The sequence below is a fragment of the Mauremys mutica genome, chromosome 15 (genome assembly GCF_020497125.1).
Source record: "Mauremys mutica isolate MM-2020 ecotype Southern chromosome 15, ASM2049712v1, whole genome shotgun sequence".
Lineage (NCBI taxonomy): Eukaryota > Metazoa > Chordata > Testudines > Geoemydidae > Mauremys > Mauremys mutica.
Genome location: NC_059086.1, coordinates 739,560 through 763,938, shown reverse-complemented (window position 1 = coordinate 763,938; position 24,379 = coordinate 739,560). Strand labels below are relative to the sequence as shown.

Sequence of the window (24,379 nt, the reverse complement as noted above, 5' to 3'; positions counted from 1 at the left end):
CGATCTGGTGCCACAAATCTGCTGAGCCCCAGCCACATCGTGCCGGTGGCTAGATCTGGGGGTGTGAACTCCGGCTGGCGGGCGAGGTCACCGCGCTCGCTCATCCCCGGCGGGTGGGATGATTAATTGCTCTCCTGATGCGACCTGAGAGGCGGGACACGGAGCCGAGCCGGGGTCTGCGCCGCGGCAGCACCAGCCGGGGACGCGCCCGCGCCCCCGGGGGCTGTGGGATCCCGTGCGCGGAGGGGAGGCCCCGGCTCGGGCACCTGAGCCAACCGGAGACCAGTTGCGAAGGCTGGGCAGGCAGGAGGCCCCCTGCGCGCCCGGCTTGGCCAATAGCAGCCTCCCGTGCCAGCCGGGCCCCCGGGGAGCCAGCGTTAGTCAGTCGCTCGAACGAGGATGCTGACATCATGGCCTGTTTATTCCTCCCCGCCAGCCGGTTCCCCGGTGGCCGCACATGCGCCAGGCCCCCCCCAATGAGTCATGCTGCTGCCAAGGTGAGTTTACCCAGAGACAGCACCGGCCATTCAGCAACTTCCCGGCTCACATGATGCAATGCACACGCGGGGTGTGTGTGTGTGTGTGCTACACACACACACACACACACCTCCCCCCCGCCCACGGTCATTCAGGACCTGCTGGCTGAACTGGGACGGGCCCGGCTTAGCTGGCGGGCGGGCGCTTGTCCTCCCAGACAGTTTATTGGGTCCCACTCGGCTGATGGGATGGGGGAGCTGCATTCCCAGCTGGTGCAGACTCTGCCAGGATCAGCTCCTCCCCCCGCTTCCCCAATCATCCCGGGCAGCCCCTCCCCCTGCAAAAGGCTCATTTTAAAATGCACCAGTGGCTGCAAATGGCTCTGGCCGGTGTGACCCCCGGGCGAGTCTCTCGTACCTTCAGTGCTTTGCATCAGCAGATGCTGTGGGGCCCAATTCTCCCCAGCCCCGCAGCCTGGGCCCAATTCTGCACTGCCCAGAGTGGGAGCATTTACACCCGGTTTCCGCTGGCCCCAGACCTGGGCACAATGGGTATGAAATTCTCTGGGCCAGCAGAGAATCCTGTTCCGGCAGCACTTTGCACAGGTGTCAGCAACACCTGAGGTGTCAGGCAGAGAGTAGCCAGAGTCAGGTGCCTGCTCCAACAGGGGGTCTTCAACCAAGATCATGGCCCCGTCGCGCCGGGCACCCCCCAGACCCTGGCCGAGATCAGGGCCCCGTCGGGCCGGGCGCCGGCCAGACCCCGGCCGAGATCAGGGCCCCGTCGGGCCGGGCGCCGCCCAGACCCCGGCCGAGATCAGGGCCCCGTCGGGCCGGGCGCCGCCCAGACCCCGGCCGAGATCAGGGCCCCGTCGCGCCGGGCGCCGCCCAGACCCCGACCGAGATTGGGGCCCCGTCGGGCCGGGCGCTGCCCAGACCCCGGCCGAGATCGGGGCCCCGTCGGGCCGGGTGCTGCCCAGACCCCGGCCGGGATCGGGGCCCCGTCGGGCCGGGCGCTGCCCAGACCCCGACCGAGATACAATCTCTGCCCCAAAGAATTTTCAGTCTAAATGGACAAAGGGTGGGTAGGGAAACCGAGGCACAGAGCAGCGACGTGACTTGCACAAGGTCCCCCAGCTGGTCGGGGCAAGACGCTGCCCTCTCGGCTCCCATCCTGGAGCCCATAACTGTCCCATTGGCCAGGTCCTTCGGCGCCGGCCGGGCGGCATTCACCTCCGCTGCAGAGCGGGGCCCTGATGTCACCTCCACGGCGATGACACCCGCCTCCTGCTGTCACCTGAGCTGCCCGCAGCCCTCCAAAAAGCCCCTGACAATTTGCTAACCGGGTGCGTAATATCAGCACGTGGGAAACCACCCGCTGATTCAACTTCCACCCAGGTGGCGGCTGTGGCTGGGGGCTGGCGGCCCGCGGGCCCCGTTTGCAGGCGTGGCTGAAAGCAGAACGTGGCAACAGCCTGGAGCCAACGTGTCCAGGGTCAGACCGGGAGTTTGGGGGCACCAGCCCCCTGGGGTGGGGTCCTTGGGGGCAGGGAACAGGAGATGCAGTTTATAACTGAGGCTCCCCAACAGGTACGGGGCCCCTCCCCCACTGACCCTCCCCTTAGCCCCAGCCCAAAGGCCCTGCACCCCCATTGACACCAGGCCCCCAATCTACCCACTGGCCCCCACTCCCCTCCCAGAGCCGGGAGAGAACCCAGGAGTCCTGGCTCCCAGCCCCCCTGCTCTAACCCACCAGCCCCCACTCCCCTCCCAGAGCCAGGGACAGAACCCAGGAGTCCTGGCTCCTGGCCCTCTCACCCCCCCCAACCCACCAGACCCCACTCCCCTCCTTTCACACTCACTTTGCACTGGTGCAAAGAGCTGCACGAGGGGCAAGGCAGCTGGCACTCAGCACACGGCGGCCAGGGGACGCCGCGTGTCCCGGTGACAGTGAGCTGGAAGGATGGGGGGCCAGGGCTGCCGCAGAGCTGGACGGACCCATCGGTCTGACCCAGGGCAGGGAGCGTGGGGGGCTGGGTTTGCTCCCCACCCCCGACCCTGGCCCATTCCTCCTGCCGACCCCTTGCGGGCTGGGCCTCGAGGATTCACTTTTGGAACTTGGGCTGTCGTGTCCTGTCCCCGAACCCGCTGGCCTCAGCCCCGCTCGGACCCCCCAGCCCCGACCCTGCTGCGCACCCCGACTCCATCTCCCTCGCTGAGCCCGCAGAGACTCCCCCGTCTCCAGGTCTCCTCACCCCACTCTGCCCCCATCCCCCGCCCCGTTCTGTGCCCCGAACCCCGACTGCCCCATCCCCCGCCCCGTTCTGTGCCCCGAACCCCGACTGCCCCATCCCCGCCCCGTTCTGTGCCCCGAACCCCGACTGCCCCATCCCCCGCCCCTGCTCTGTGCCCTGAACCCCGACTGCCCCCTCCCCCGCCCCTGCTCTGTGCCCCGAACCCCGACTGCCCCCTCCCCCGCCCCTGCTCTGTGCCCCGAACCCCGACTGCCCCATCCCCCGCCCCTGCTCTGTGCCCCGCACCCCGTCTGCCCCATCCCCCGCCCCCGCTCTGTGCCCCGAACCCCGACTGCCCCATCCCCCGCCCCTGCTCTGTGCCCCGAACCCCGACTGCCCCATCCCCCGCCCCTGCTCTGTGCCCCGAACCCCGACTGCCCCATCCCCCGCCCCTGCTCTGTGACCCGAACCCCGCTCTGCCCCCTCCCCCGCCCCTGCTCTGTGCCCCGAACCCCGACTGCCCCATCCCCTGCCCCGTTCTGTGCCCCGAACCCCGACTGCCCCATCCCCGCCCCTGCTCTGTGCCCCGAACCCCGACTGCCCCATCCCCCGCCCCCGCTCTGTGACCCGAACCCCGAGTGCCCCATCCCCCGCCCCTGCTCTGTGCCCCGAACCCCGAGTGCCCCATCCCCCGCCCCTGCTCTGTGACCCGAACCTCGCTCTGCCCCCTCCCCCGCCCCTGCTCTGTGCCCCGAACCCCGACTGCCCCATCCCCTGCCCCGTTCTGTGCCCCGAACCCCGACTGCCCCATCCCCGCCCCTGCTCTGTGCCCCGAACCCCGACTGCCCCATCCCCTGCCCCTGCTCTGTGACCCGAACCCCGACTGCCCCCTCCCCGCCCCTGCTCTGTGCCCCGAACCCCGACTGCCCCATCCCCTGCCCCTGCCCTGTGACCCGAACCCCGACTGCCCCATCCCCGCCCCGTTCTGTGCCCCGAACCCCGACTGCCCCATCCCCGCCCCGGTCTGTGCCCCGAACCCCGACTGCCCCATCCCCCACCCCTGCTCTGTGCCCCGAACCCCGACTGCCCCATCCCCCGCCCCGTTCTGTGTCCCGAACCCCGACTGCCCCATCCCCCGCCCCGTTCTGTGCCCCGAACCCCGACTGCCCCATCCCCCGCCCCTGCTCTGTGCCCCGAACCCCGACTGCCCCATCCCCCGCCCCTGCTCTGTGCCCCGAACCCCGACTGCCCCATCCCCCGCCCCCGCTCTGTGACCCGAACCCCGACTGCCCCATCCCCCGCCCCTGCTCTGTGCCCCGAACCCCGAGTGCCCCATCCCCCGCCCCTGCTCTGTGACCCGAACCCCGACTGCCCCATCCCCCGCCCCTGCTCTGTGCCCCGAACCCCGAGTGCCCCATCCCCCGCCCCTGCTCTGTGACCCGAACCCCGCTCTGCCCCCTCCCCCGCCCCTGCTCTGTGCCCCGAACCCCGACAGCCCCCTCCCCTGCCCCGTTCTGTGCCCCGAACCCCGACTGCCCCCTCCCCGCCCCTGCTCTGTGCCCCGAACCCCGACTGCCCCATCCCCTGCCCCTGCTCTGTGACCCGAACCCCGACTGCCCCCTCCCCGCCCCTGCTCTGTGCCCCGAACCCCGACTGCCCCATCCCCTGCCCCTGCCCTGTGACCCGAACCCCCCCGGCCCCCTCCCCCGCCCCTGCTCTGTGACCCGAACCCCGAGTGCCCCATCCCCCGCCCCCGCTCTGTGACCCGAACCCCGACTGCCCCATCCCCCGCCCCGTTCTGTGCCCTGAACCCCGACTGCCCCATACCCCGCCCCGTTATGTGCCCTGAACCCCGCGCTGGCCCATCCCCCGCCCCTGCTCTGTGCCCCGAACCCCGACTGCCCCATCCCCCGCCCCGTTCTGTGCCCTGAACCCCGCCCTGCCCCATCCCCCGCCCCTGCTCTGTGCCCCGAACCCCGACGGCCCCATCCCCTGCCCCTGCTCTGTGCCCCGAACCCCGACTGCCCCCTCCCCCGCCCCGTTCTGTGCCCCGAACCCCGACTGCCCCATCCCCCGCCCCTGCCCTGTGACCCGAACCCCGACTGCCCCATCCCCCGCCCCTGCTCTGTGCCCCGAACCCCGACTGCCCCATCCCCCGCCCCGTTCTGTGCCCCGAACCCCGACTGCCCCAGCCCCCGCCCCGTTCTGTGCCCCGAACCCCGACTGCCCCCTCCCCCGCCCCGTTCTGTGCCCCGAACCCCGACTGCCCCATCCCCCGCCCCCGCTCTGTGACCCGAACCCCGACTGCCCCATCCCCCGCCCCTGCTCTGTGACCCGAACCCCGACTGCCCCATCCCCTGCCCCGTTCTGTGACCCGAACCCCGACTGCCCCATCCCCGCCCCTGCTCTGTGCCCCGAACCCCGACTGCCCCGTCCCCCGCCCCGTTCTGTGCCCCGAACCCCGACTGCCCCATCCCCGCCCCGTTCTGTGCCTCCCCCGCTCTGACCTCTGACCCCGCTCTGACCCCCCCCCGCTCTCTGATTAACGCCGCCGGTTCCACTTGGCTGCGCTCCCCCCCAGCAGCTGAGACTCCCTCCCCCCCCCAGCCGGGCTCCCATTGGTGCGAGCTGCGCCTGGCGCAGCCAATCAGCGACCAGCAAGAACCTGTCACCAAAGGAACAAGGACCACGTGCGTCTGCTCCGAATCCCCCCCCCAGCCTGAGAGCGGGGGGGGGGGCTGCATCCCTCCCCTCCCCCATTGCACCCCCAGAGCCCCCCAGCCTGAGAGCGGGGGGGCTGCATCCCTCCCCTCCCCCATTGCACCCCAGAGCCCCCCAGCCTGAGAGCGGGGGGGGGCTGCATCCCTCCCCTCCCCCATTGCACCCCCAGAGCCCCCCAGCCTGAGAGCGGGGGGGCTGCATCCCTCCCCTCCCCCATTGCACCCCCAGAGCCCCCCAGCCTGAGAGCGGGGAGGCTGCATCCCTCCCCTCCCCATTGCACCCCCAGAGCCCCCCAGCCTGAGAGCGGGGAGGCTGCATCCCTCCCCTCCCCCATTGCACCCCCAGAGCCCCCCAGCCTGAGAGCGGGGGGGCTGCATCCCTCCCCTCCCCCATTGCACCCCAGAGCCCCCCAGCCTGAGAGTGGGGGGGCTGCATCCCTCCCCATCCCCATTGCACCCCAGAGCCCCCCAACCTGCTAGGGGGGGGGCTGCATCCCGCCCCTCCCCCATTGCACCCCAGAGCCCCCCAGCCTGAGAGTGGGGGGGCTGCATCCCCCCCCTCCCCCATTGCACCCCCAGAGCCCCCCAACCGGAGAGCGGGGGGGGGCTGCATCCCTCCCCCATTGCACCCCCAGAGCCCCCCAGCCTGAGAGCGGGGGGGCTGCATCCCTCCCCTCCCCCATTGCACCCCCAGAGCCCCCCACCACGAGAGCGGGGGGGCTGCATCCCTCCCCTCCCCCCTTGCACCCCAGAGCCCCCCAGCCTGAGAGTGGGGGGCTGCATCCCTCCCCTCCCCCATTGCACCCCAGAGCCCCCCAGCCTGAGAGTGGGGGGGGCTGCATCCCTCCCCTCCCCCATTGCACCCCAGAGCCCCCCAGCCTGAGAGCGGGGGGGCTGCATCCCTCCCCTCCCCATTGCACCCCCAGAGCCCCCCAGCCTGAGAGCGGGGGGGGGCTGCATCCCTCCCCTCCCCCATTGCACCCCCAGAGCCCCCCAGCCTGAGAGCGGGGGGGCTGCATCCCTCCCCTTCCCCATTGCACCCCCAGAGCCCCCCAGCCTGTGAGCGGGGGGGGGGCTGCATCCCTCCCCTCCCCCATTTCACCCCCAGAGCCCCCCAGCCTGAGGGGGGGCCGCATCCCTCCCCTCCCCCATTGCACCCCCAGAGTCTCCCAGCCTCAGAGCAGGGGGGCCGCATCCCTCCCCCTTTGCACCCCCAGGGGCTGGCATGGAAGGGGGCTGGGTCGCTGCCCTGCCCAGATCATGGGCAGGGCTGCAGAGGCTTGAAGGGCTGGGGCAGGCAGGACTGGGCCTGGTATCCCAGATTATCCCGACCTCCCTCCCGCGCCAGGCCCAGCTGGGGGCAGCAGCTGTTTGTCCTGCACATCTGGCAGCCCTGGTGCCCGGGAGTCGAGCCCACCTGGCGGCAGGACAAGCCCGGTTCATGGGCGTCTCTGGCTAATCCCCTGGTTCTGCAGAGCGGGGTAGAGGGAGCCTCACCCCACTGAGCCAGCAGCCAGAGCCCCCGGGGGGGGGGGAGGGGGGTTAGTTGATCAGGAAAAGCCCCTGCTCTCTGCTGTCCCATCTCGGGGTCTGTGGGGGGCGGGGGGGAGAGCAGGTTGAGCCTGATGGCATTGCTGGGAGATTCTCTATCGCTTCCCTGGGGTTTTTCCCCCCAGGGGCCTGTAGGGGCCCCACCGGGGTCAGCCGGGCCCCACCTTGGCACATCCAAGGCTCCCGGTGCTGATGCAGCCAAGCACCACATGCATAGCACCCACCGCTGACATGCAGCCTCCTCTGGGGTGAAGCACCCCCGCTTTTTAACAGCTGCACAAGGACCCCTCACCCGGTGCTGAGATGCAGCCACCTCTGGGGTGGGGCGTGGAGGCTGTTTATACACGGACCCCTCAGCCGGTGCTGAGATGCAGCCACCTCTGGGGTGGGGCACAGGGGCTGTTTTTACAGGGACCCCTCACCTGGTGCTGAGATGTGGCTGCCTCAGACCCTGTCCCAGGCAGCCCCATTCAGTGCCCCGGTTTGGAAGTCAGCCAAGGCCCAATCGGTGGCTGCCAAAAGGGAATGACACCTGGGTTCTCAGAGCAGGCTCTGAACTGGTCACCTGGCAAAGGTGGCAGATGGGAGCCTGGACTTCTGTTCGCAGGACACCTGGGGTCTGTGCCCGGTTCTCGCTGCATGAGCTCGTCTCTCTGGGCCGCAGAGCCCCACCTGTAACGGGGGCTGGGAGCCTGTGGGGCAGGGCCCCCTGTCCCACGGGCTCTGTGCAGCGCCTGGCACCCGGGGCTCCAATCTGCATGGGGCAAGGAGAAAACAGCTGCTGGGGGGGAAAGGAGAGGCAGGTCCTGGTGCCCAGATGAGCCGCTGCAGAGGTCTCAGAGACCCCTTGGCCTGGCCGTGCTGCACAGCCCTGTGCTCGCTGCTGGGTGTGGGTGGAGCTCAGGTGGGAAGGGGCCTGCGGCCCCCATTCGTGCTGCTGGGCAGGGGGGACTCAAGCTGGACACTGCGCCCCTCTGCCCAGGCAGCTGCTCCGCTCACTGCGCCGGCAGGAGGGGCCGGTGGGTGTCCTGGGCAGGGCGCAGGGGGAGAGGGGCTGGCACCAGGGCACCTGGGGGTGGGGTGCACCCAGCCCTCCCTTTGGGGCCTGCTGCTCCTACCCTTCCACCCTGGGTGCGTCTTCCCCCCTATAAATAAGTGACTCTCCCCCCCCCCCACCGGTCCAGCCTTCTCCTCCATCTGTGTTGCCCAGGCAGCGGCGGCCAATCAGCGCCCATGAGCCCAGCAGGAAGAGCAGCTGCCATGGAAACAAGGGCTGGATGCTGTGCAGGATGAAGCTGGCAACACCCTCGCGGGGCTGGCAGGGGCGGGCAGCTCGGTGCAGCGGGGACTCTGGGTCTGCTCGACTCCACATCACTCAGGCCTCCCGGGCCACCAGAAGGGACAAAAAGGTCCCCAAAAGACCCGAACCCCTCACATAGGGAGCGATACACGGGGGGCTCCATGCAGGGGCTGCAGGTCGGGAGTGAGGGGCACCAGCGGAGCTGGGGAGGGGGGTGCAGGGCTGGGACACCAGGGGGCTGCGGGCCCTTATGCTGGCTTTAAACTGCAGCAAGGGTGGCTTAGGTTGGACATTAGGAAAAACTTCCTGTCAGGGTGGTTAAGTGTGGGAATAAATTGCCCAGGAAGGTTGTGGAATCTCCATCGCTGGAGACTTTTAAGAGCAGGTTGGACAAACACCTGTGAGGGATGGTCTGGCTAATACTTACAAGTGAGGGGCACCAGCAGAGCTGTGAGGAGCCTGGGGCTGGGACAACAGGAGCTGCAGGTGAGGGGTGGGGAGCTCAGGGCTGGGATAGTAGGCAGGGCCGGATTAATGCAGGGGCTTCAGGGGCTGCAGCCCAGGGCCTCAGGCTAAGGGGGGGTCCCACAGGCCCATGGGCCGGATGCGGCCCACTGCTTCTTTTCACCCGTCCCACAGCACGTGTCTGTGCTGCAGCCCAGACACCAGTCCCCGAGCCTCAGCGCCCACCCTGGGCCTGGAGCTGCGAGCGCCAGCTCGCCGATGTGCCCCTGTGGCCCCTAGGTGAGGGGCGTTCAGGGAATATCTGCACGCTGCCCCCGTCACCAGCGCCGGCTCCACAGCTCCCATTGGCTGGGTACTGTGGCCAATGGGAGCTGCAGGGTGGCGCCTGCGTGCATGGGTAGCGTGGACTGCACAGAGCGGCTTGGCCCCTCTGCCTAGGGGCCGGACATGCTGTCCGCCTCGGGGAGCAGAGCAGCGCGGAGCCAGGGCAGGCAGGGATCCTGCCTTAGCCCTGCTGTGCTGCCAACCAGGAGCTGCCCAAGGTAAGCGCCTCCCAGACAGAGCCTGCACCCTGCACCCCCTCCTGCATCCGAACCCCCTCCCCCAGCCTGGAGCCCCCGCCTGCACCCAAACTCCCACCCAGAGCCTGCATCCCACACCCCCTCCCGCACCCCAATCCCCTGCCCCAGCCCGGAGCCCACTCCCTCACTCCAAACCGCCAGGGCCCCCACAAAACCTAATAGCCCCAGGCCCACAGGAGTGTTAATCCAGCCCTGATAGTAGGAGGCCGTGGGTTGGGAGTGAGCGGCACTGGCAGAGCTGTGTGGGGCGGGGAGCCCAGGGCTGGGGCAGCAGGGGCTGCAGGTTGGGAGTGAGGGGCACCGGCAGAGCTGTGTGGGGCGGGGAGCCCAGGGCTGGGGCAGCAGGGGCTGCAGGTTGGGAGTGAGGGGCACCGGCAGAGCTGTGTGGGGCGGGGAGCCCAGGGCTGGGGCAGCAGGGGCTGCAGGTTGGGAGTGAGGGGCACCGGCAGAGCTGTGTGGGGCGGGGAGCCCAGGGCTGGGGCAGCAGGGGCTGCGGGTCGGGAGTGAGGGGCACCGGCAGAGCTGTGTGGGGCGGGGAGCCCGGGGCTGGGGCAGCAGGGGCTGCAGGTCGGGAGAGAGGGGCACCGGCAGAGCTGTGTGGGGCGGGGAGCCCAGGGCTGGGGCAGCAGGGGCTGCGGGTCGGGAGTGAGGGGCACCGGCAGAGCTGTGTGGGGCGGGGAGCCCAGGGCTGGGGCAGCAGGGGCTGCGGGTCGGGAGTGAGGGGCACTGGCAGAGCTGTGTGGGGCGGGGAGCCCAGGGCTGGGGCAGCAGGGGCTGCGGGTCGGGAGTGAGGGGCACTGGCAGAGCTGTGTGGGGCGGGGAGCCCAGGGCTGGGCTGGCAGGGGCTGCAGGTTGGGAGTGAGGGGCACTGGCAGAGCTGTGTCGGGTGAGGAGCTCAGGGCTGGGGCAGCAGGGGCTGCAGGTTGGGAGTGAGGGGCACCGGCAGAGCTGTGTGGGGCGGGGAGCCCAGGGCTGGGGCAGCAGGGGCTGCGGGTCGGGAGTGAGGGGCACCGGCAGAGCTGTGTGGGGCGGGGAGCCCAGGGCTGGGGCAGCAGGGGCTGCGGGTCGGGAGTGAGGGGCACCAGCAGAGCTGGTGGGGTTGGGGTAAAGCCCAGCACTTGTTCCTTTTGGGGGCCCCTTTTCACTATTTAACCCCAGATGCCCCTTTAGGGCCGAGCGCGCTGCTGCCGGGCTCCCACCCGAGCACTGAGCTGGGCCTGGGCCCTGGCACGTCTGCGGGACGCTGCTCAGGGCCCCAGCTCAGACCTGCTCTCAGCTGGAGCATCCCGCATCCCTCCCTGCTGCAGCGCCTCCCGCCAGCCCCCGGCTGCCTTCGCTCTCCCAGCCGCGGCCCACGGGCTCCATCTAGCGGGCTCAGTAGGAGCCGGCAGGGCCGCAAACATCCTTCTGGGCTGTATTAGCAGGAGTGTTGTAAGCCAGACCCGAGCAGCGATTCTGCCGCTCTGCTCCGCGCTGATTAGGCCTCAGCTGGAGGGTTGTGTCCAGTGCTGGGCGCCGCATTGCAGGAAAGATGTGGAGAAACTGGAGACAGTCCAGGGAAGAGCAACACGAACGGTGAAAGGTCTAGAGAACATGAGCTGCGGGGGGAGATTGATAACACTGGGTTTGTTAGTCTGGAGAAGACCGAGAGGGGACATGAGAACAGTTTTCAAATACATAAAAGGTTGTTACAAGGAGGAGGGAGAAAAATTGTTCTCGTTAACCTCTGAGGACAGGACAGAAGCAATGGGCTTAAATAGCAGCAAGGGAGGTTTAGGTTGGACATTAGGAAAAACTTCCCAACTGTCAGGGTGGTTAAGCCCTGGAATAAATTGCCCAGGGAGGTTGGGGAATCTCCATCACTGGGGATTTTTAACAGCAGGTTGGACAAACACCTGTCAGGGATGGTCTAGATAACACTTGGTCCTGCCGTGAGTGCAGGGGACTGGACTAGAGACCTCTTGAGGTTCCTTCCAGTCCTACGATTCTATGGAGGGATGGACAGATGGATGGACAGACAGATGGAGGGATGGACAGATGGATGGAGGGATGGCTGGATGGAGGGAGGGATGGGTGGACAGATGGACAGATAGAGGGATGGATGGATGGACAGATGGATGGAAGGAAGGAAGGACAGATGGAGAGATAGACGGAGGAATGGATGGATGGACAGAGGGATGGCTGGACAGATAGATTGAGGGACAGACGGAGGAATGGATGGATGGCGGGACAGAGGGACAGACAAACAGACAGATGGGGGGACAGACAGACGGAGGAATGGACGGATGGATGGAGAGATGGAGGGACAGACGGACAGATGGAGGGATGGCTGGACAGATAGATTGAGGGATGGATGGAGGGATGGAGGGACAGATGGACGGATGGATGGAGGGACAGACCGACAGAGGGATGGATGGATGGACAGATGGAGGGACAGATGGATGGATGGAGGGACAGATGGATGGAGGGATGGATGGACAGACGGACGGATGGATGGATGGAGAGACAGATGGATGGAGGGACAGACCGACAGAGGGTCAGACGGATGGATGGAGGGATGGAGGGACAGGTGGATGGAGGGATGGATGGATGGAGGAACGGACGGATGGATGGAGGGACAGGTGGATAGAGGGATGGATGGACGGACGGATGGAGGGACAGATGGATGGATGGATGGACAGATAGATTGAGGGATGGATGGATGAAGGGAGGGACAGACCGACAGAGGGACAGACGGATGGAGGGCAGGTGGATGGATGGATGAAGGGACGGACGGACGGATGGAGGGACAGATGGATGGAGGGATGGATGGATGGACAGACAGAGGGACGGATGGATGGATGGAGGGACAGATAGATTGAGGGATGGATGGAGGGAGGGAGGGACAGATGGAGGGATGGCTAGACAGATAGAGGGACAGATGGACGGATGGAGGGACAGATGGATGGAGGGAGGGACAGACTGACAGAGGGACAGACGGATGGAGGGAGGGATGGAGGGACAGGTGGATGGATGGATGGAGGGACGGACGGATGGAGGGACAGATGGATGGAGGGATGGATGGATGGACAGACAGAGGGACGGATGGACGGACAGAGGGACAGATAGATTGAGGGATGGATGGAGGGAGGGAGGGACAGATGGAGGGATGGCTAGACAGATAGAGGGACAGATGGACGGATGGAGGGACAGATGGATGGAGGGAGGGACAGACTGACAGAGGGACAGACGGATGGAGGGAGGGATGGAGGGACAGGTGGATGGATGGATGAAGGGACGGACGGACGGATGGAGGGACAGATGGATGGAGGGATGGATGGAGGGACAGACAGAGGGACGGACGGATGGATGGAGGGACAGATAGATTGAGGGAGGGACAGACCGACAGAGGGACTGACAGATGGAGGGATGGATGGACAGACAGAGGGATGGATGGAGGGACAGATGGCTGGATGGAGGGATGGACAGATGGACAGAGGGACAGATAGATTGAGGGATGGATGGATGGAGGGAGGGACAGAGGGACAGACGGAGGGAGGGAGGGATGGAGGGAAAGGTGGATGGAGGGACAGATGGATGGATGGATGGACAGACAGAGGGACGGACGGATGGATGGAGGGACAGACCGACAGAGGGACAGACAGATGGAGGGATGGATGGACGGACGGATGGAGGGACAGATAGCTTGAGGGATGGAGGGAGGGAGGGACAGACCGACAGAGGGACAGACGGATGGAGGGAGGGACAGGTGGATGGATGGAGGGAGGGAGGGACGGACGGATGGAGGGACAGATGGATGGATGGATGGACAGACAGAGGGACGGACGGATGGACAGACAGAGGGATGGACGGATGGATGGAGGGACAGGTGGATGGAGGGAGGGAGGGAGGGAGGGAGGGACGGACGGACGGACGGATGGAGGGACAGATGGAGGGGCGGGCGGACGGAGAGGCCCCTGTCTCTGGCTGGGGGTGCTGGGTAACCCCGAGTTAGCACCGCCCTGGGCCCAGCCCCCAACTGAGGCTGGCCTGGGGGGTGGGGGGTCACCCCTAAGCATCAGCCCCGGGGCCGCGCAGCGCTAACCCTGATTGGGGGCGTGGCTCGTGTGGGGGCGTGGCTCAGACCCGCCAATCACGGGGGGCCCACAGACTGACGGGGTGTCGTGGCCCTTTTAAGGCCCCCCCCCCACGGCCAAGGAAGCGGATGTGGGGCCCAGCCACGTGGTGCGGTGGGAGGAGCGCGGCAGGGGGAGCAGCGGGGACAGGTAGGGCGGGGGGCTGGTGGGGGGGGGTTGAGGGGCTGGGGGCGCGGGGGTGGGGAGGTGGGGGGTTAGGGGGCTGTGCTGTGGGGCTGGGGGGTTGGGAGGTGGGGCTGGTGGGGGGGGGGTTGAGGGGCTGGGGCTGGGGTAGGGAGGTGGGGGGTTAGGGGGCTGTGCTGTGGGGCTGGGGAGGTTGGGAGGTGGGGCTGGGGTGGGGAGGTGGGGGGTTAGGGGGCTGTGCTGTGGGGCTGGGGGGTTGGGAGGTTGGGGGGGCTGTGCTGTGGGGCTGGGGGGGTTGGGAGGTGGGGCTGGGGTGGGGGGAGTTGAGGGGTTGGGGGGCTGGGAGGGGGGCTGGGGGCGCTGGGGTGGGGAGGTGGGGGGTTAGGGGGACTGTGCTGTGGGGCTGCGGGGGCGCTGGGGGTCTCCCCCCGTCGGTCTCTCTTTCCGCCCATGGCGCTTTGCGTGCCCGGGGCGCCCCCAGCTCGGTGCAGTGGGGGTCACGGCCTGGCCCTGCCCCACACGGGAGGGGCCAGGCCCCGGACTGACCCCTGGTGTCTTTCACAGCAGAGCTGCCCGGCCCGGCCCGGCCCGGCTCGGCTCGGCCCCAGAGATGGTGAGTCTGCGGGGGGGCTGCAGTCACAGCTCTGGCTCCAGCCGCCCCCTCGGGTTGGGGTGCCCTGGAAAAGTGGGGGTGGAGCAGGAGCTCTGGGCTCACGGTGCTGCTGGCAGATCCAGGGGTTCCCCACAATCGGGTCCCCCCGTTGCTCTGACCCACCGCAGAGTTGGGGGGACCCTTCCCAGCCCGTGTCAGCCCCCGAGGTGCCAGGCGTCGGGCTCCAGCCGAGCCCCTCTGGGGGTGGGGGGGGGGCGTGTGGGGCAGGGCCAGGGACGTGTGGGGCAGCCCCTGCCCTGGCTTGGCCCGTGGGGCCCCCCAGCTCTCCCCGCTCTCTCCCCAGTCGGCCACGCTGGACCTGAAGTCGAAGGAGGAGAAGGATGCGGAGCTGGACAAGCGCATCGAGGCGCTGCGCAAGAAGAACCAGGCGCTCATCAAGCGCTACCAGGTGGGAGCCGGGCCGGTGCAGGCCCCGGGGGGCTGGGGGGGTTCGGGCTGGTGCCCCAGAAAGGGCTGGCCAGTAGGAAAGCCCCAGTGACCTCCCATCCCCGACCCCTCCCCTGCAATGCCAGCTCCCCCATCCCACCACCGACCCCTTCCCTACGGTGCCAGCCCCCTATCCCACTGCTGACCCCTCCCTGGCAATGCCAGCCCCCCCATCCCGGTGCCAGACCCCCATCCCACCACCGACCCCTCCCTTACAGTGCCAGCCCCCCCATCCCACCACCGACCCCTTCCCTACGGTGCCAGCCCCCTATCCCACTGCTGACCCCTCCCTGGCAATGCCAGCCCCCCATGCCGGTGCCAGCCCCCCCATCCCACCACCGACCCCTCCCTTACAGTGCCAGCCCCCCCATCCCACCACCGACCCCTTCCCTACGGTGCCAGCCCCCTATGCCACTGCTGACCCTTCCCTGGCAATGCCAGCCCCCCCTCCCGCTGCCAGCGCCCCATCCCACCACCGACCCCTCCCTTTCATTGCCAGCCCCCCATCCCCGTGCCAGCCCCCCATCCCACCACCGACCCCTCCCTTACAGTGCCAGCTCCCCCATCCCACCACCGACCCCTTCCCTACGGTGCCAGCCCCTATCCCACTGCTGACCCCTCTCTGGCAATGCCAGCCTCCCCATCCCGGTGCCAGCCCCCCATCCCACCACTGACCCCTCCCTTACAGTGCCAGCCCCCCATCCCAGTGCCAGCCCCCCCATCCCACCGCTGACCCCTCCCTTACAGTGCCAGCTCCCCCATCCCACCGCTGACCCCTCCCCTACGGTGCCAGCCCCCCTATCCTGGTGCCAGCCCCCCATCCCAGTGCCAGCTCCCCCCATCCCACCGCCGACTCCTCCCCTACGGTGCCAGCCCCCCATCACACTGCCGACCCCCTCCACTGCGGTGCCAGCCCCTCATCCCTTTCTGCTCTGGGGATCAAGGTCGGGGGTGGGGAGGTCCCAGCCCAGCTGGGCCCCGCGTCCCCTGCTCGGCCCGGGAGCCCCGTCACGTCCCTGCCGCTCCCCGCAGGAGATCGAAGAGGATCGGAAGAAGGCCGAGCAGGAAGGCATCGCGGTGACGGGCTCGCGCCGGCCGCGCCACTCCGAGGGTGAGCCCGAGAGGAAGCGGGCGGACAAGGACGTCTCCATCACTGTCCAGGTCTCGCTGTCCCCCGGGGTGAGCGCTGGGGCTGGCGGGATGGGGGCGAGAGGGACGGGGCAGCCACCAAGTGCATGGGGGGGCAAGGCAGAGGAGCACTGATACGTGGGGGGGGGTGGCATGGCTGCTGTGGGGACGGTAGCCATTGATAGAGTGGGGGTGGGTAAACCGGGGGGGGGCAGCAGTGGGCGGCACAGCTGCTGTGGAGGGGGAGCAGGGTGGGGACGCCAACGGGGGCAGCAGCTGTGGGGGGGGGGCGGGCATGGCTGTTGGGGAGCTGAGGGGTACGGTGATGAGGGGGGCTGCGGGGGAGGAGGGTGGCCTGGCCCTGGTGCCTCACTCTGCGCTTCTCTCCCCTGCGCCAGGAGAAGCGCGTGGTCAGTGGCAGCAGGTCCCCCGGCGCGCCCAAGGCTGGCCGTGGCCTCCCCCCCCGGGGTGCAGGGCGGCTCGGACCGTACCCCTCCAGCCGGTCGCCGCGGGCGGAGCAGCCTGACCTGCCGGTCTGGGAAGGGGCAGGAGGCGGCGGAGGGGATGGGCCGTCTCCGGGCGGGCGAGGGCGCAGGCCGCGGGGCCGAGGAGGGGCCGGCACGGTCACGGGGGCAGGAGACGGAGGCCCTGACAGGAGATCCAAGGTGCGTCACGTCTTGCGGGCAGTTTGCCAGGCTGGGCCTAGCTCAGCAATAGGGCGTCGCACGCGCGTTCACGCTCGCCGCACTAGTGCTGGTGTCGCCTGTTGCTTTCTGCAGGGGCAGGGGGTGAAGGCTCGTAGCAGGTCTCTCCCTGGGGGGCGGATTGCAGAGTGGGACATGGGGTCTCTCGGGGGGGCGTTGGCTGGCTCGGGTGGCGGGAGGACAACATGGAATCGTAGCAATGCCGGGCTGGAAGGGCCATCGAGAGGTCATGGCGTCCGGCACCCGGCGCCAGGCCAGGCCAAGGAAACCCAGGCCAGGCCCGACGGGGGTTTGTCCGGCCCGATCTCCCAGCCGCCCGGGGAAGCCTGTCTCTCCCCCGAGCGTTGGGACGTCATTCCCTGGTTTGGAGCTGGGCGCTTCATTCTGCCCAGCGCCCGCGTCCCAAGTACTTCACCTGGCCGAATCCAGACCAGTTCTCCAGTTGGTCCCGGCAGCCCCTCCTCCCGGGCGTCGTACACAGACCTGATGAGCGGACTCTGTTATCCACGTCACTAAGGACAATATTGACTGGTACCGGTCCCAGGACTGGCCCCCGCGTGACCCCCCGGATCTGCCCTCCCGGTTTGACAGCGCCCCACTGATAACTCCTCGCTGAGTGCCGTCTTCAGCCAGCCAGGCACCTGCCTTAGAGTAACGTTCTCTAGGCCACGTTTCCCTGCTTTGCTTATGAAAATGTCCCATGAACCTCCTGAAGTCAGGATACGTCTCCTCGTCCGCTCGGTCAGTAATGCTCTGCCGTAGAAGGAAATTAGGTTTGGTTTGGCGTGACTGATCCGTGCTGACTATTCCTCGTAACCCTGGGGCCTTTCTGCGCTAGGGGGTGCTGGCTCCGATCCAGCCCCAGGGCATTGGCTGGCTGGGGGGGGCAGGGAATGGGATGTGGGTCGTCTCCCCGGGTGGTGCCGGTGTCCCCTGGACCTGCTGTGCCCCCTCACTCTTCCCCTTCGCACACCAGGAGTGGGAGGAGCGAAGGCGGCAGAACATCGAGAAGATGAACGAGGAAATGGAGAAGATTGCGGAGTATGAGCGGAACCAGCGGGTGAGTCGGGGGGCTGTTACCCAGGGTTCTTTCAACCCAAAGCTCTTGGTAACTTTCACTCTGTGCGAGGAGGTGTCAGGAAATAAACCAGGGGAGACACGGCCGTCCCACCGATAGATGGCTGGCACGGACAGGGCAACACGAGTGCTTTCACTTAAAGCTAAACTTTAGTAGTCTCAAGCACTGACACACGTCTGCAACGGGTTAGTAACACACCCCCAACCCCGATAATTACCGAGCGGAGTGTGGCACAGCGCAGCCCAACCGCCGCTGGGGAACACAAGGTGCATCCCGAGGGAGAGACCAGTCCTGAAGAGTCCCCCCATCTCAAGCTTCCCCCCTTATTTATAGACTAGTAATACAGTGACACGTCCCTTAAAGAAAACGTGTCAAGCAAACAGTTCCAATGGGCAAGCCAGAGGCTCCTCCTGATTATTGAGTACGTGGGTGTGGGGTTTTCCAGAGTCTGCAGCCTTGAGACCCCAATAGACATTCCTGGGGCATATCAGCAACTTCACCGCAATCCTTATCAGGAAGGGCGTGGGGTCAAGCTGCCCTTTCTGTGGCACCCAAAACTCCCTCCCCTCCTGCCTCGGTCTAGCTGAGTTTGCTGAATGGCCAATTTACAGCTTGCTGACCAATAAGCCGTCGTGGTTTCAAGCACTTTCCTGGTTTGCCAAAGTCTCCCGGCACATGGCCAGCTCGGAAAACCCGTCTCTTCCCCCGCCCCCCGTTTTGCTACCATTGCTGGGAGGTGCGGGGAGATGGTGGGTTCCCCCCTCCCCCCAGGGCCTCTGGGCCCCCTGTGCCGAGCTGTCTGCACCACAGCGCCCTCCCTGCAGTGGGGCTGGGCGAGACAGTGGGGGAGCCGTGGCTCCGGGCTGACCCTGCCTCTCTGCAGGACGGGCTGCAGGAGAAGAACCCAGTGCGGAATTTCCTGGATGACCCGCGGCGCAGCGGCTCCTTCCAAGAGGCCGACCGCAAGGAGGGGAGCCGGCGGCACGTCCGCAACTGGGGGGGCCCTGACTTCGACAAGGTCAAGACCGGCATGGAGCGGGAGAAGGAGTGGCACGCCCCGGTACGTGCCCCGGGGAGGGCCTTGGGGTGGGTGTGTGGGGGGGTGTATCCCAGCCCCCTGCCCCTCCTGCCGTGGCCAGCCGGTGGGGTTGGGCTGTGGGGCTGGGACCCCTCAGGGCAGGCGCTGTGCCTGAGTGGGAGTGTGTGGGGCGGGGTGGGGGTCCCGCTCCAGGGCCCTGTGAGACGCCGGTTCCTGGCTATGAGCCGCGTGTGTCTCTCCCCTCCCCACAGGGCCGCCGGCCAGGCCCCAAGAGTGGGGGGCCGCTGGACATGACGCTCTCCATGACGGGCCGGGAGCGGGCCGAGTACGTGCGCTGGAAGAAGGAGCGGGAGCAGATAGACCAGGAGCGGCTGGCGCGGCACCGCAAGCCCACGGGCCAGTGGTGCCGGGAGTGGGACGCCGAGAAGACGGACACCATGTAGGAGGGCGGCGGAGCGCGGGATTCCCGGGGCGGGGGGGGGGGAGGCCCCGGGGCTGCGCTGGTTCTTGGGGCCTGAGCTGGGTCGCTAGGCGGGGAGGGGGGGGTCGGGGCAGATAGGGGCCCGGCCTGAGGAGCAGGGTTGGGGGCTGGTCAGTGCGGGGCGGGGGTGTCTCTGGGCTCACACCCAGCTCGGGGGTGTCGCCCGTGGCTACACTAACCAGCATGCGTCTTTCAGGTTTAAGGAGGGCAGTGGCACGGTGCCGGGACCGGACCCGGGCGCCAGGCGTGGTAAGTGACCCTGGCAGCGCCAGGGCCCGGTGGAGATGGGGGGGGGGGGCCCTGCCATTGCCTGTCCCCACAGGGGGGGATACCGACGCCCTGGCGGAGGGTCCTAGGGGAGGGTGTCTGTCTTGGGGGTGTTTGGTCCCTGTGGGACAGCCCCAGCCCAGGCGCAAGGAAGCGGGGGGGTCCCTGCTGGACAGTGGGTGGGGGGGGGGATGCTGCACCCTGGGGGCAGTACCCTGTGGGGGGGAGTCCGTTTCTGTGCCCCAGGGCAGACTGCTGGCTCTCCACGGGTTGGACTGGAATTGTAACCCCGGCAAGGACAGACCCTGGGGTGATCCGGAGTCGTCCGGCCCTGGCCTGCCTTCCCCACAGCCATGGGGAGGGGACGGGGCAGCCCTGCTGTGAGCTCCCCTGCCCCCCGACTGTTAACTCCCTGCTGCCCTCTCCTCTCAGACGAGAACAAGCGCCCCCCCCGGCCGCCCACCTTCGGGGAGTTCCTGTCCGAGCACCGGGCCGAGCGCAGGAGGAAGGGCCGGGGCCGACCCGTGCCCGCCAAGCCCTACAGGTGAGTCCTCCCTTGCCTTGCTGTGTGAGGGCCGGACTCCTGGGTTCCGTTCCTGGCTCTGGGCGGCGGGAGTGGGATCTGGTAAGTTAGAGCACTGGGCGGTGTTGGGGGCCGGGAGCCAGGACTCCTGGGTTCTAGTCCTATTTAAGCCACTAACTCCCTGCGTGACGAAGGGGAGTGGGGCTCTCACTGCACCTGTTTCCCCTGGGCTGGTTGGCCCTGTTGGTTGGTGTGTCTGGGCTGGGCTCTGCAGCACTGGATGGGGCGGGTGCCGAATGGGGTCTGGCTGGGTTGGGCCCTCCTGACGCCTGTTCCTCCCCCACCCAGCATGCACGACAACCGGTGGGAGGAGAAGGACGAGGGGCCGGTGGCGGAGGAGCCCGACCCCCACCACGAGGAGCCGCAGGTAAGGGGGCGGGGTCCTCTGCCCCATGTCTCCCCACTCCCCTACAGCCCCGCCCACGCAGGGTCAGGCCCGGTCCCGCTGCCCCTCGCTGTCTGAACATCCCTGCCTTGTGCCAGCAGGCGGAGGGGCTGGCCACCCAGCTGCCCCCCGAGCCCCGGCAGCCTCCCGACGAGGATGAGGACCAGTGGGAGGATGTCAGTGAGGAGGAGGAGGAGGATGAAGGCCACCTCAGCTCGTCGGGCGAGGAGGAGGAGGAGGAGGAGGCAGCACCCCCGGTGGAGTCCCCGAAAGCCCCGCGGGCCCTGAAGGTTGGGCGTGGCCCAGCCCCCAAGCTGGACATGCCGCCGCCAGGAGCCCATGGAGGACAGGGCAAAGCCCTCAGCCCCTTCTCCCCAGCGGAGGGCTACCAGCCTGTCTCAGACTGGGGCGAGGAGATGGAGCTGAACTCGCCCCGGGGCAGTGTGGGGGACAGCCCCCCCCAGGCACAGCGGGCAGGGCCCCCTGGAGAGACGGCAGGTAAGGGGCACTGGCCGGGCTCTGCCGGTGGGAGGGGAGGAGAGCCTGTGGGGGGCAGGTATCCGGCTGGTCTGGCTTGGGACGTGTGCCCCGTTTGGGCAATGGAGAGGGCCCTGGTGTGGGGCTTGGGGTGCGGTCCCAGAGGGCGGGAGTGCCAGGGGGGGTATCACCCCAGGAAATAAGGGCTCCCAATCTCCCCCCAGCTGCAGAGCCAGGCGGGCGAGGCACGGCCGAGGCCGCACGGCAGGAGGAGCCGGCGGGGAGATCGATGGCGCTAGCAGCCCCTGGCGGCACAGAGAGGCCTGAGGAGCCGGGGGTCCCTGCAACGCAAGGTGCTGGGGGTGGGCGGGGTCTGTGCTGAGCGTGGATGGGGGTTGGGGGGGGGGGGAAGATCCAGGGACTTGCTTGGAACCCCTGGGGTGTGTGGAGGGGGGAGGCTCCCCATGGCAGGGCTGGCTGGGCTGCGTGCCAGGCTCGGTGCCCGGGGGTGCTCACCCCCAGCCGGGAGGGAGCCATGTGCGGCTGGGCGGGGGTGATGGGGTGGGGGGGTTTGCCCGTAGCCCCCGGGTGCTGATGCTCTCCCTCCCTCCCCTCCCCAGCAGCCGCAGAGACCCCGAGCCAGCTGGAGGCGGAGCCGGCGCCGGGCGCGGTGCAAATCACGGACGTCGCGCAGGTGTGTTTCCGTAAGAGTTCGGCCTTGCCCGCCGGCCGCTAGGGGGACTCACCCTTCTCTCTGCCCCCTGCCTCTTGGCGGCCCCGCTGGCAGGGGCCCTCCGGCTGCGGGCTGACCCGCCTGGCGCGCTGGGCTCTGCGACGGGGATAGGCAGATCCCTCACAGGGAAACCGGCCGCTGCCTGGCTCGGGGCTGCCGCGTGCGCCTGTGCCAAGCGAGGGCGAGACAGGCCCCTTTGTGCATCGCAGGGGGCAGCTAACCCAGGGCCTGAGCTTGCTGGCAGCGGGGTGGCGTGGAGCAGGATCGGGCAGGGTCTGTCCTGAGGACGTGGCAAGGCAGCAGCTCCTGCTGGGTCACCGAGGGGCGAGCGGGTGAGTGGCTTTAGCGGCCGGGCCCCCCAGCTGGGAGCTCTCTGCTAGCCGCCCGTGCAGCAGGACCCCGATCCCCGCTCAGGGCCCCGCAGGAGCTGGGGTCAGGAGCGCAGCAGAGGTGCTGGTCGGCGCTGCCTGCTGGGATGTGGGGTGACGTGTCTCTGTCAGCTGCAGCGACAGAATCCGTGGCCAGGATTGGAACTCACGGCACGTTCTCTCTCCGTTTGACAGGATCAGGGAGAGCCGTGACGCCCCAGAGCCACCCCCGTGAGGCTGCTGCGGCAAAGGCCAGGCGGCTCCCTCCATGACATGCACAGATTGGTAGAGCCTCTTTCTGGAGCCGTGGGGGCAGGACGTGCTTTGAGGCTCAGCTGTGTGGATGTTGTCTGGGTTAACCTCCCCGGGGTGCCAGCCTGGGGGTGCAGGGGTGTGTGTGGGTGGGTGGCCTGGAGGGTTTATTCTGGTGGGAATTGCATGACACCGAGCAGCAGGGTGAGGAGGTAGTTCCAGCAAGCGGCGCAAACTGTCTGGGATCCCATGTGCGTCTGTCCACAATTAACCTCCCCTGCTGGAGTCCAGGAGGGGCCGTGGCGAGATTGTGTCTCCCCCTAATGGGATTAAGGAGTGACCTAAATCCCCGTGTAAAGACTGTGTGCATGCGGCTGCCCCTGGCTCGCCCTGCACTCCCGGTGAGGGCTGTGTGTGGCTGGGGACCACAGCTAGCCCCGTCCAAGCACTGCTAGCCACGGTCTCCTGTGCAGGGAGGGCTGGAGCCAGCCATGCTTCACCTCTTCTCAGCTGTAACCATTGCAAGGGGCTGTTCGCGGGCCGGCTGGATGTGTCCCCGTCCTCCTGGTCTGCGCTCCCAGGCAGCCGATTCCACCCACTGCTGTGCAGTCTGTGAATCCTTTCCACAGGGGGTAGAACTCCCCCACCCACTCGCTTGGGGGCAGAGGTGTTTTCACTCCCCGGTGCTGCCCTGGGATGCTTGGTTGTCCTGCCCAGGTCTCCCCTGCTGTCCGGCTGCTTTCGATCATGTAAAAGCAATGCCAGTGTACCTGACTTTCTTACAATAAAACCTTCACAAAGCCGCGGGGACTGGCTGCGTCGCGCTCCTCCGGGCGGGGAGGGGATGGGGTGGCAGCTCGGGTGTTGCGTGCACAGTTCGGCTCTGAGACTGCAGCTTAAAGGGGTGGGGGCATGTGACTTGACAGATCTCTTACCGGTGCAGCCTGTGCTCCTGGACGCTGCCGTGGGGATGGGCAACCTTACAGGTGCCCCTTCACTCGGGCACGTGCTCCCTGTGGAATCCCTCTGGGCTTAGCCATCAGGGCCGTCCCTGTGAGACAGAAATCTGGGCCGCTGGTGCTTTCTGTACCTGTTAAACCCAGAGCCCTGGCCAGATTACAGCCTTGCTAATTAATCCCCTGTCCTAAGCCACCCTCCCCCAGAACATTTAAAGTGGCTGTGGCTCCATCTCAACCATTGGTGAAGTGTTGCTGTGTGCTGTTACGGCTTCCACCCCAGAGATGGCTGCACTACAGTGGGTGCTCTCTGTGTAAAGCCCGGTAGGGTCCCAGCGGTGATGGGCGCTGGGTAAATGTAGCTGGATTGGTGGAACCAGCAGGAGCACTGCGGTAACATGGGTGAGCGGCTGCCCACCGGCCAAACCTCAGTCCTAAACCGAGTTTCAAATCAGTTAATAGGTTTAATCTGGACATCAGCCCCACAGCGGGGACCGGAAGAGCTCGGCTGGCTGGGCGCAGAGCTGGCCCTCACTCCCTTCTAACCGAGCCAAACCTCCCCCGCCCAGTTCGGCTCGTGGGTGCTTTGGGGGCTCTGCAGGTGCTGGGCTCCCTGGGGCTGGCTGCTCCTGCAATCAGCACAGCTGGTCTGTGCACCAGGCGCTCAGCGCTCGGCTCCTGGTGCCACAGCGCAGTCGCTCTTTGTCCAAGGGGCAGGATTGTGGTTCCCTGGAAGCTACAAATGGGACCTCACAGAACTGTGGGCAGCACCCCAAGGGACAGGGGTGCTGCGGTGTGGGAGGGACATGGGGCCTGAGGCAGGCGAGACACCGGCCAGCAGGGGGCGCTCCAAGGCTGGGAAGCTAATTCCCAGACTGACCAGCAGGAGGCGCCGATCTGCTACACCTCATCTCAAAAAAGATCTATTGAGATTGGAAAAGGTTCCGAAAAGGGCAACAACAATGATTAGGGGAGTGGAACGGCTGCTGTGTGAGGAGAGATTAATAAGACTGGGACTGTTCAGCTTGGAAAAGAGCCAGGTGGGGTGGGGCGGGATATGCTAGAGGTCTATCAAATCATGGCTAGAGTGGAGAAAGTAAACAAGTGTTAGTTATTCCTTCTCCTAACACAAGGACTAGGGGTCACCCCATGACAGTAACAGGCAGCAGGTTTAAAACAAACCAAAGGAAGGTCCAGAGAAGAGCAACAAGAATGATTAAAGCTCTAGAGAACGTGACCTAGG

General features: G+C 67.4%; 1 protein-coding gene across 5 annotated transcripts; it reads left to right on the top strand.

Annotated features, from left to right (window-relative positions):
- Positions 1 to 122: 122 nt before the first annotated feature.
- Positions 123 to 23,001, top strand: CCDC9 (coiled-coil domain containing 9). 5 transcript variants are annotated; one of them, XM_044989056.1, is made up of 14 exons: positions 123 to 497; positions 14,543 to 14,647; positions 15,718 to 15,864; positions 16,212 to 16,478; positions 17,494 to 17,577; positions 18,479 to 18,655; positions 18,886 to 19,073; positions 19,312 to 19,364; positions 19,815 to 19,926; positions 20,254 to 20,332; positions 20,449 to 20,848; positions 21,052 to 21,180; positions 21,451 to 21,521; positions 22,124 to 23,001. In XM_044989056.1, the coding sequence occupies exons 1-14, from the start codon at positions 138 to 140 to the stop codon at positions 22,139 to 22,141; spliced, it is 2,190 nt and encodes a 729-aa protein (XP_044844991.1). In that variant the 5' UTR covers positions 123 to 137; the 3' UTR covers positions 22,142 to 23,001. The 5 variants fall into 5 exon arrangements, with proteins under 5 accessions (XP_044844991.1, XP_044844992.1, XP_044844989.1 ...); XM_044989057.1 differs by having other exon boundaries at positions 15,718 to 15,846; positions 21,448 to 21,521; positions 22,124 to 23,000; XM_044989054.1 differs by having other exon boundaries at positions 20,452 to 20,848; positions 21,448 to 21,521; positions 22,124 to 23,000.
- Positions 23,002 to 24,379: the final 1,378 nt, after the last annotated feature.

Excerpts from the sequence above, each read along its gene's own strand:
- CCDC9 (XM_044989053.1), top strand. The coding sequence starts at position 138 with ATGCGACCTGAGAGGCGGGACACGGAGCCGAGCCGGGGTCTGCGCCGC. Across the intron at positions 17,578-18,478 it reads AGTATGAGCGGAACCAGCGG|GACGGGCTGCAGGAGAAGAA; the intron begins GTGAGTCGGGGG and ends GCCTCTCTGCAG. Across the intron at positions 18,656-18,885 it reads AGAAGGAGTGGCACGCCCCG|GGCCGCCGGCCAGGCCCCAA; the intron begins GTACGTGCCCCG and ends CCCTCCCCACAG.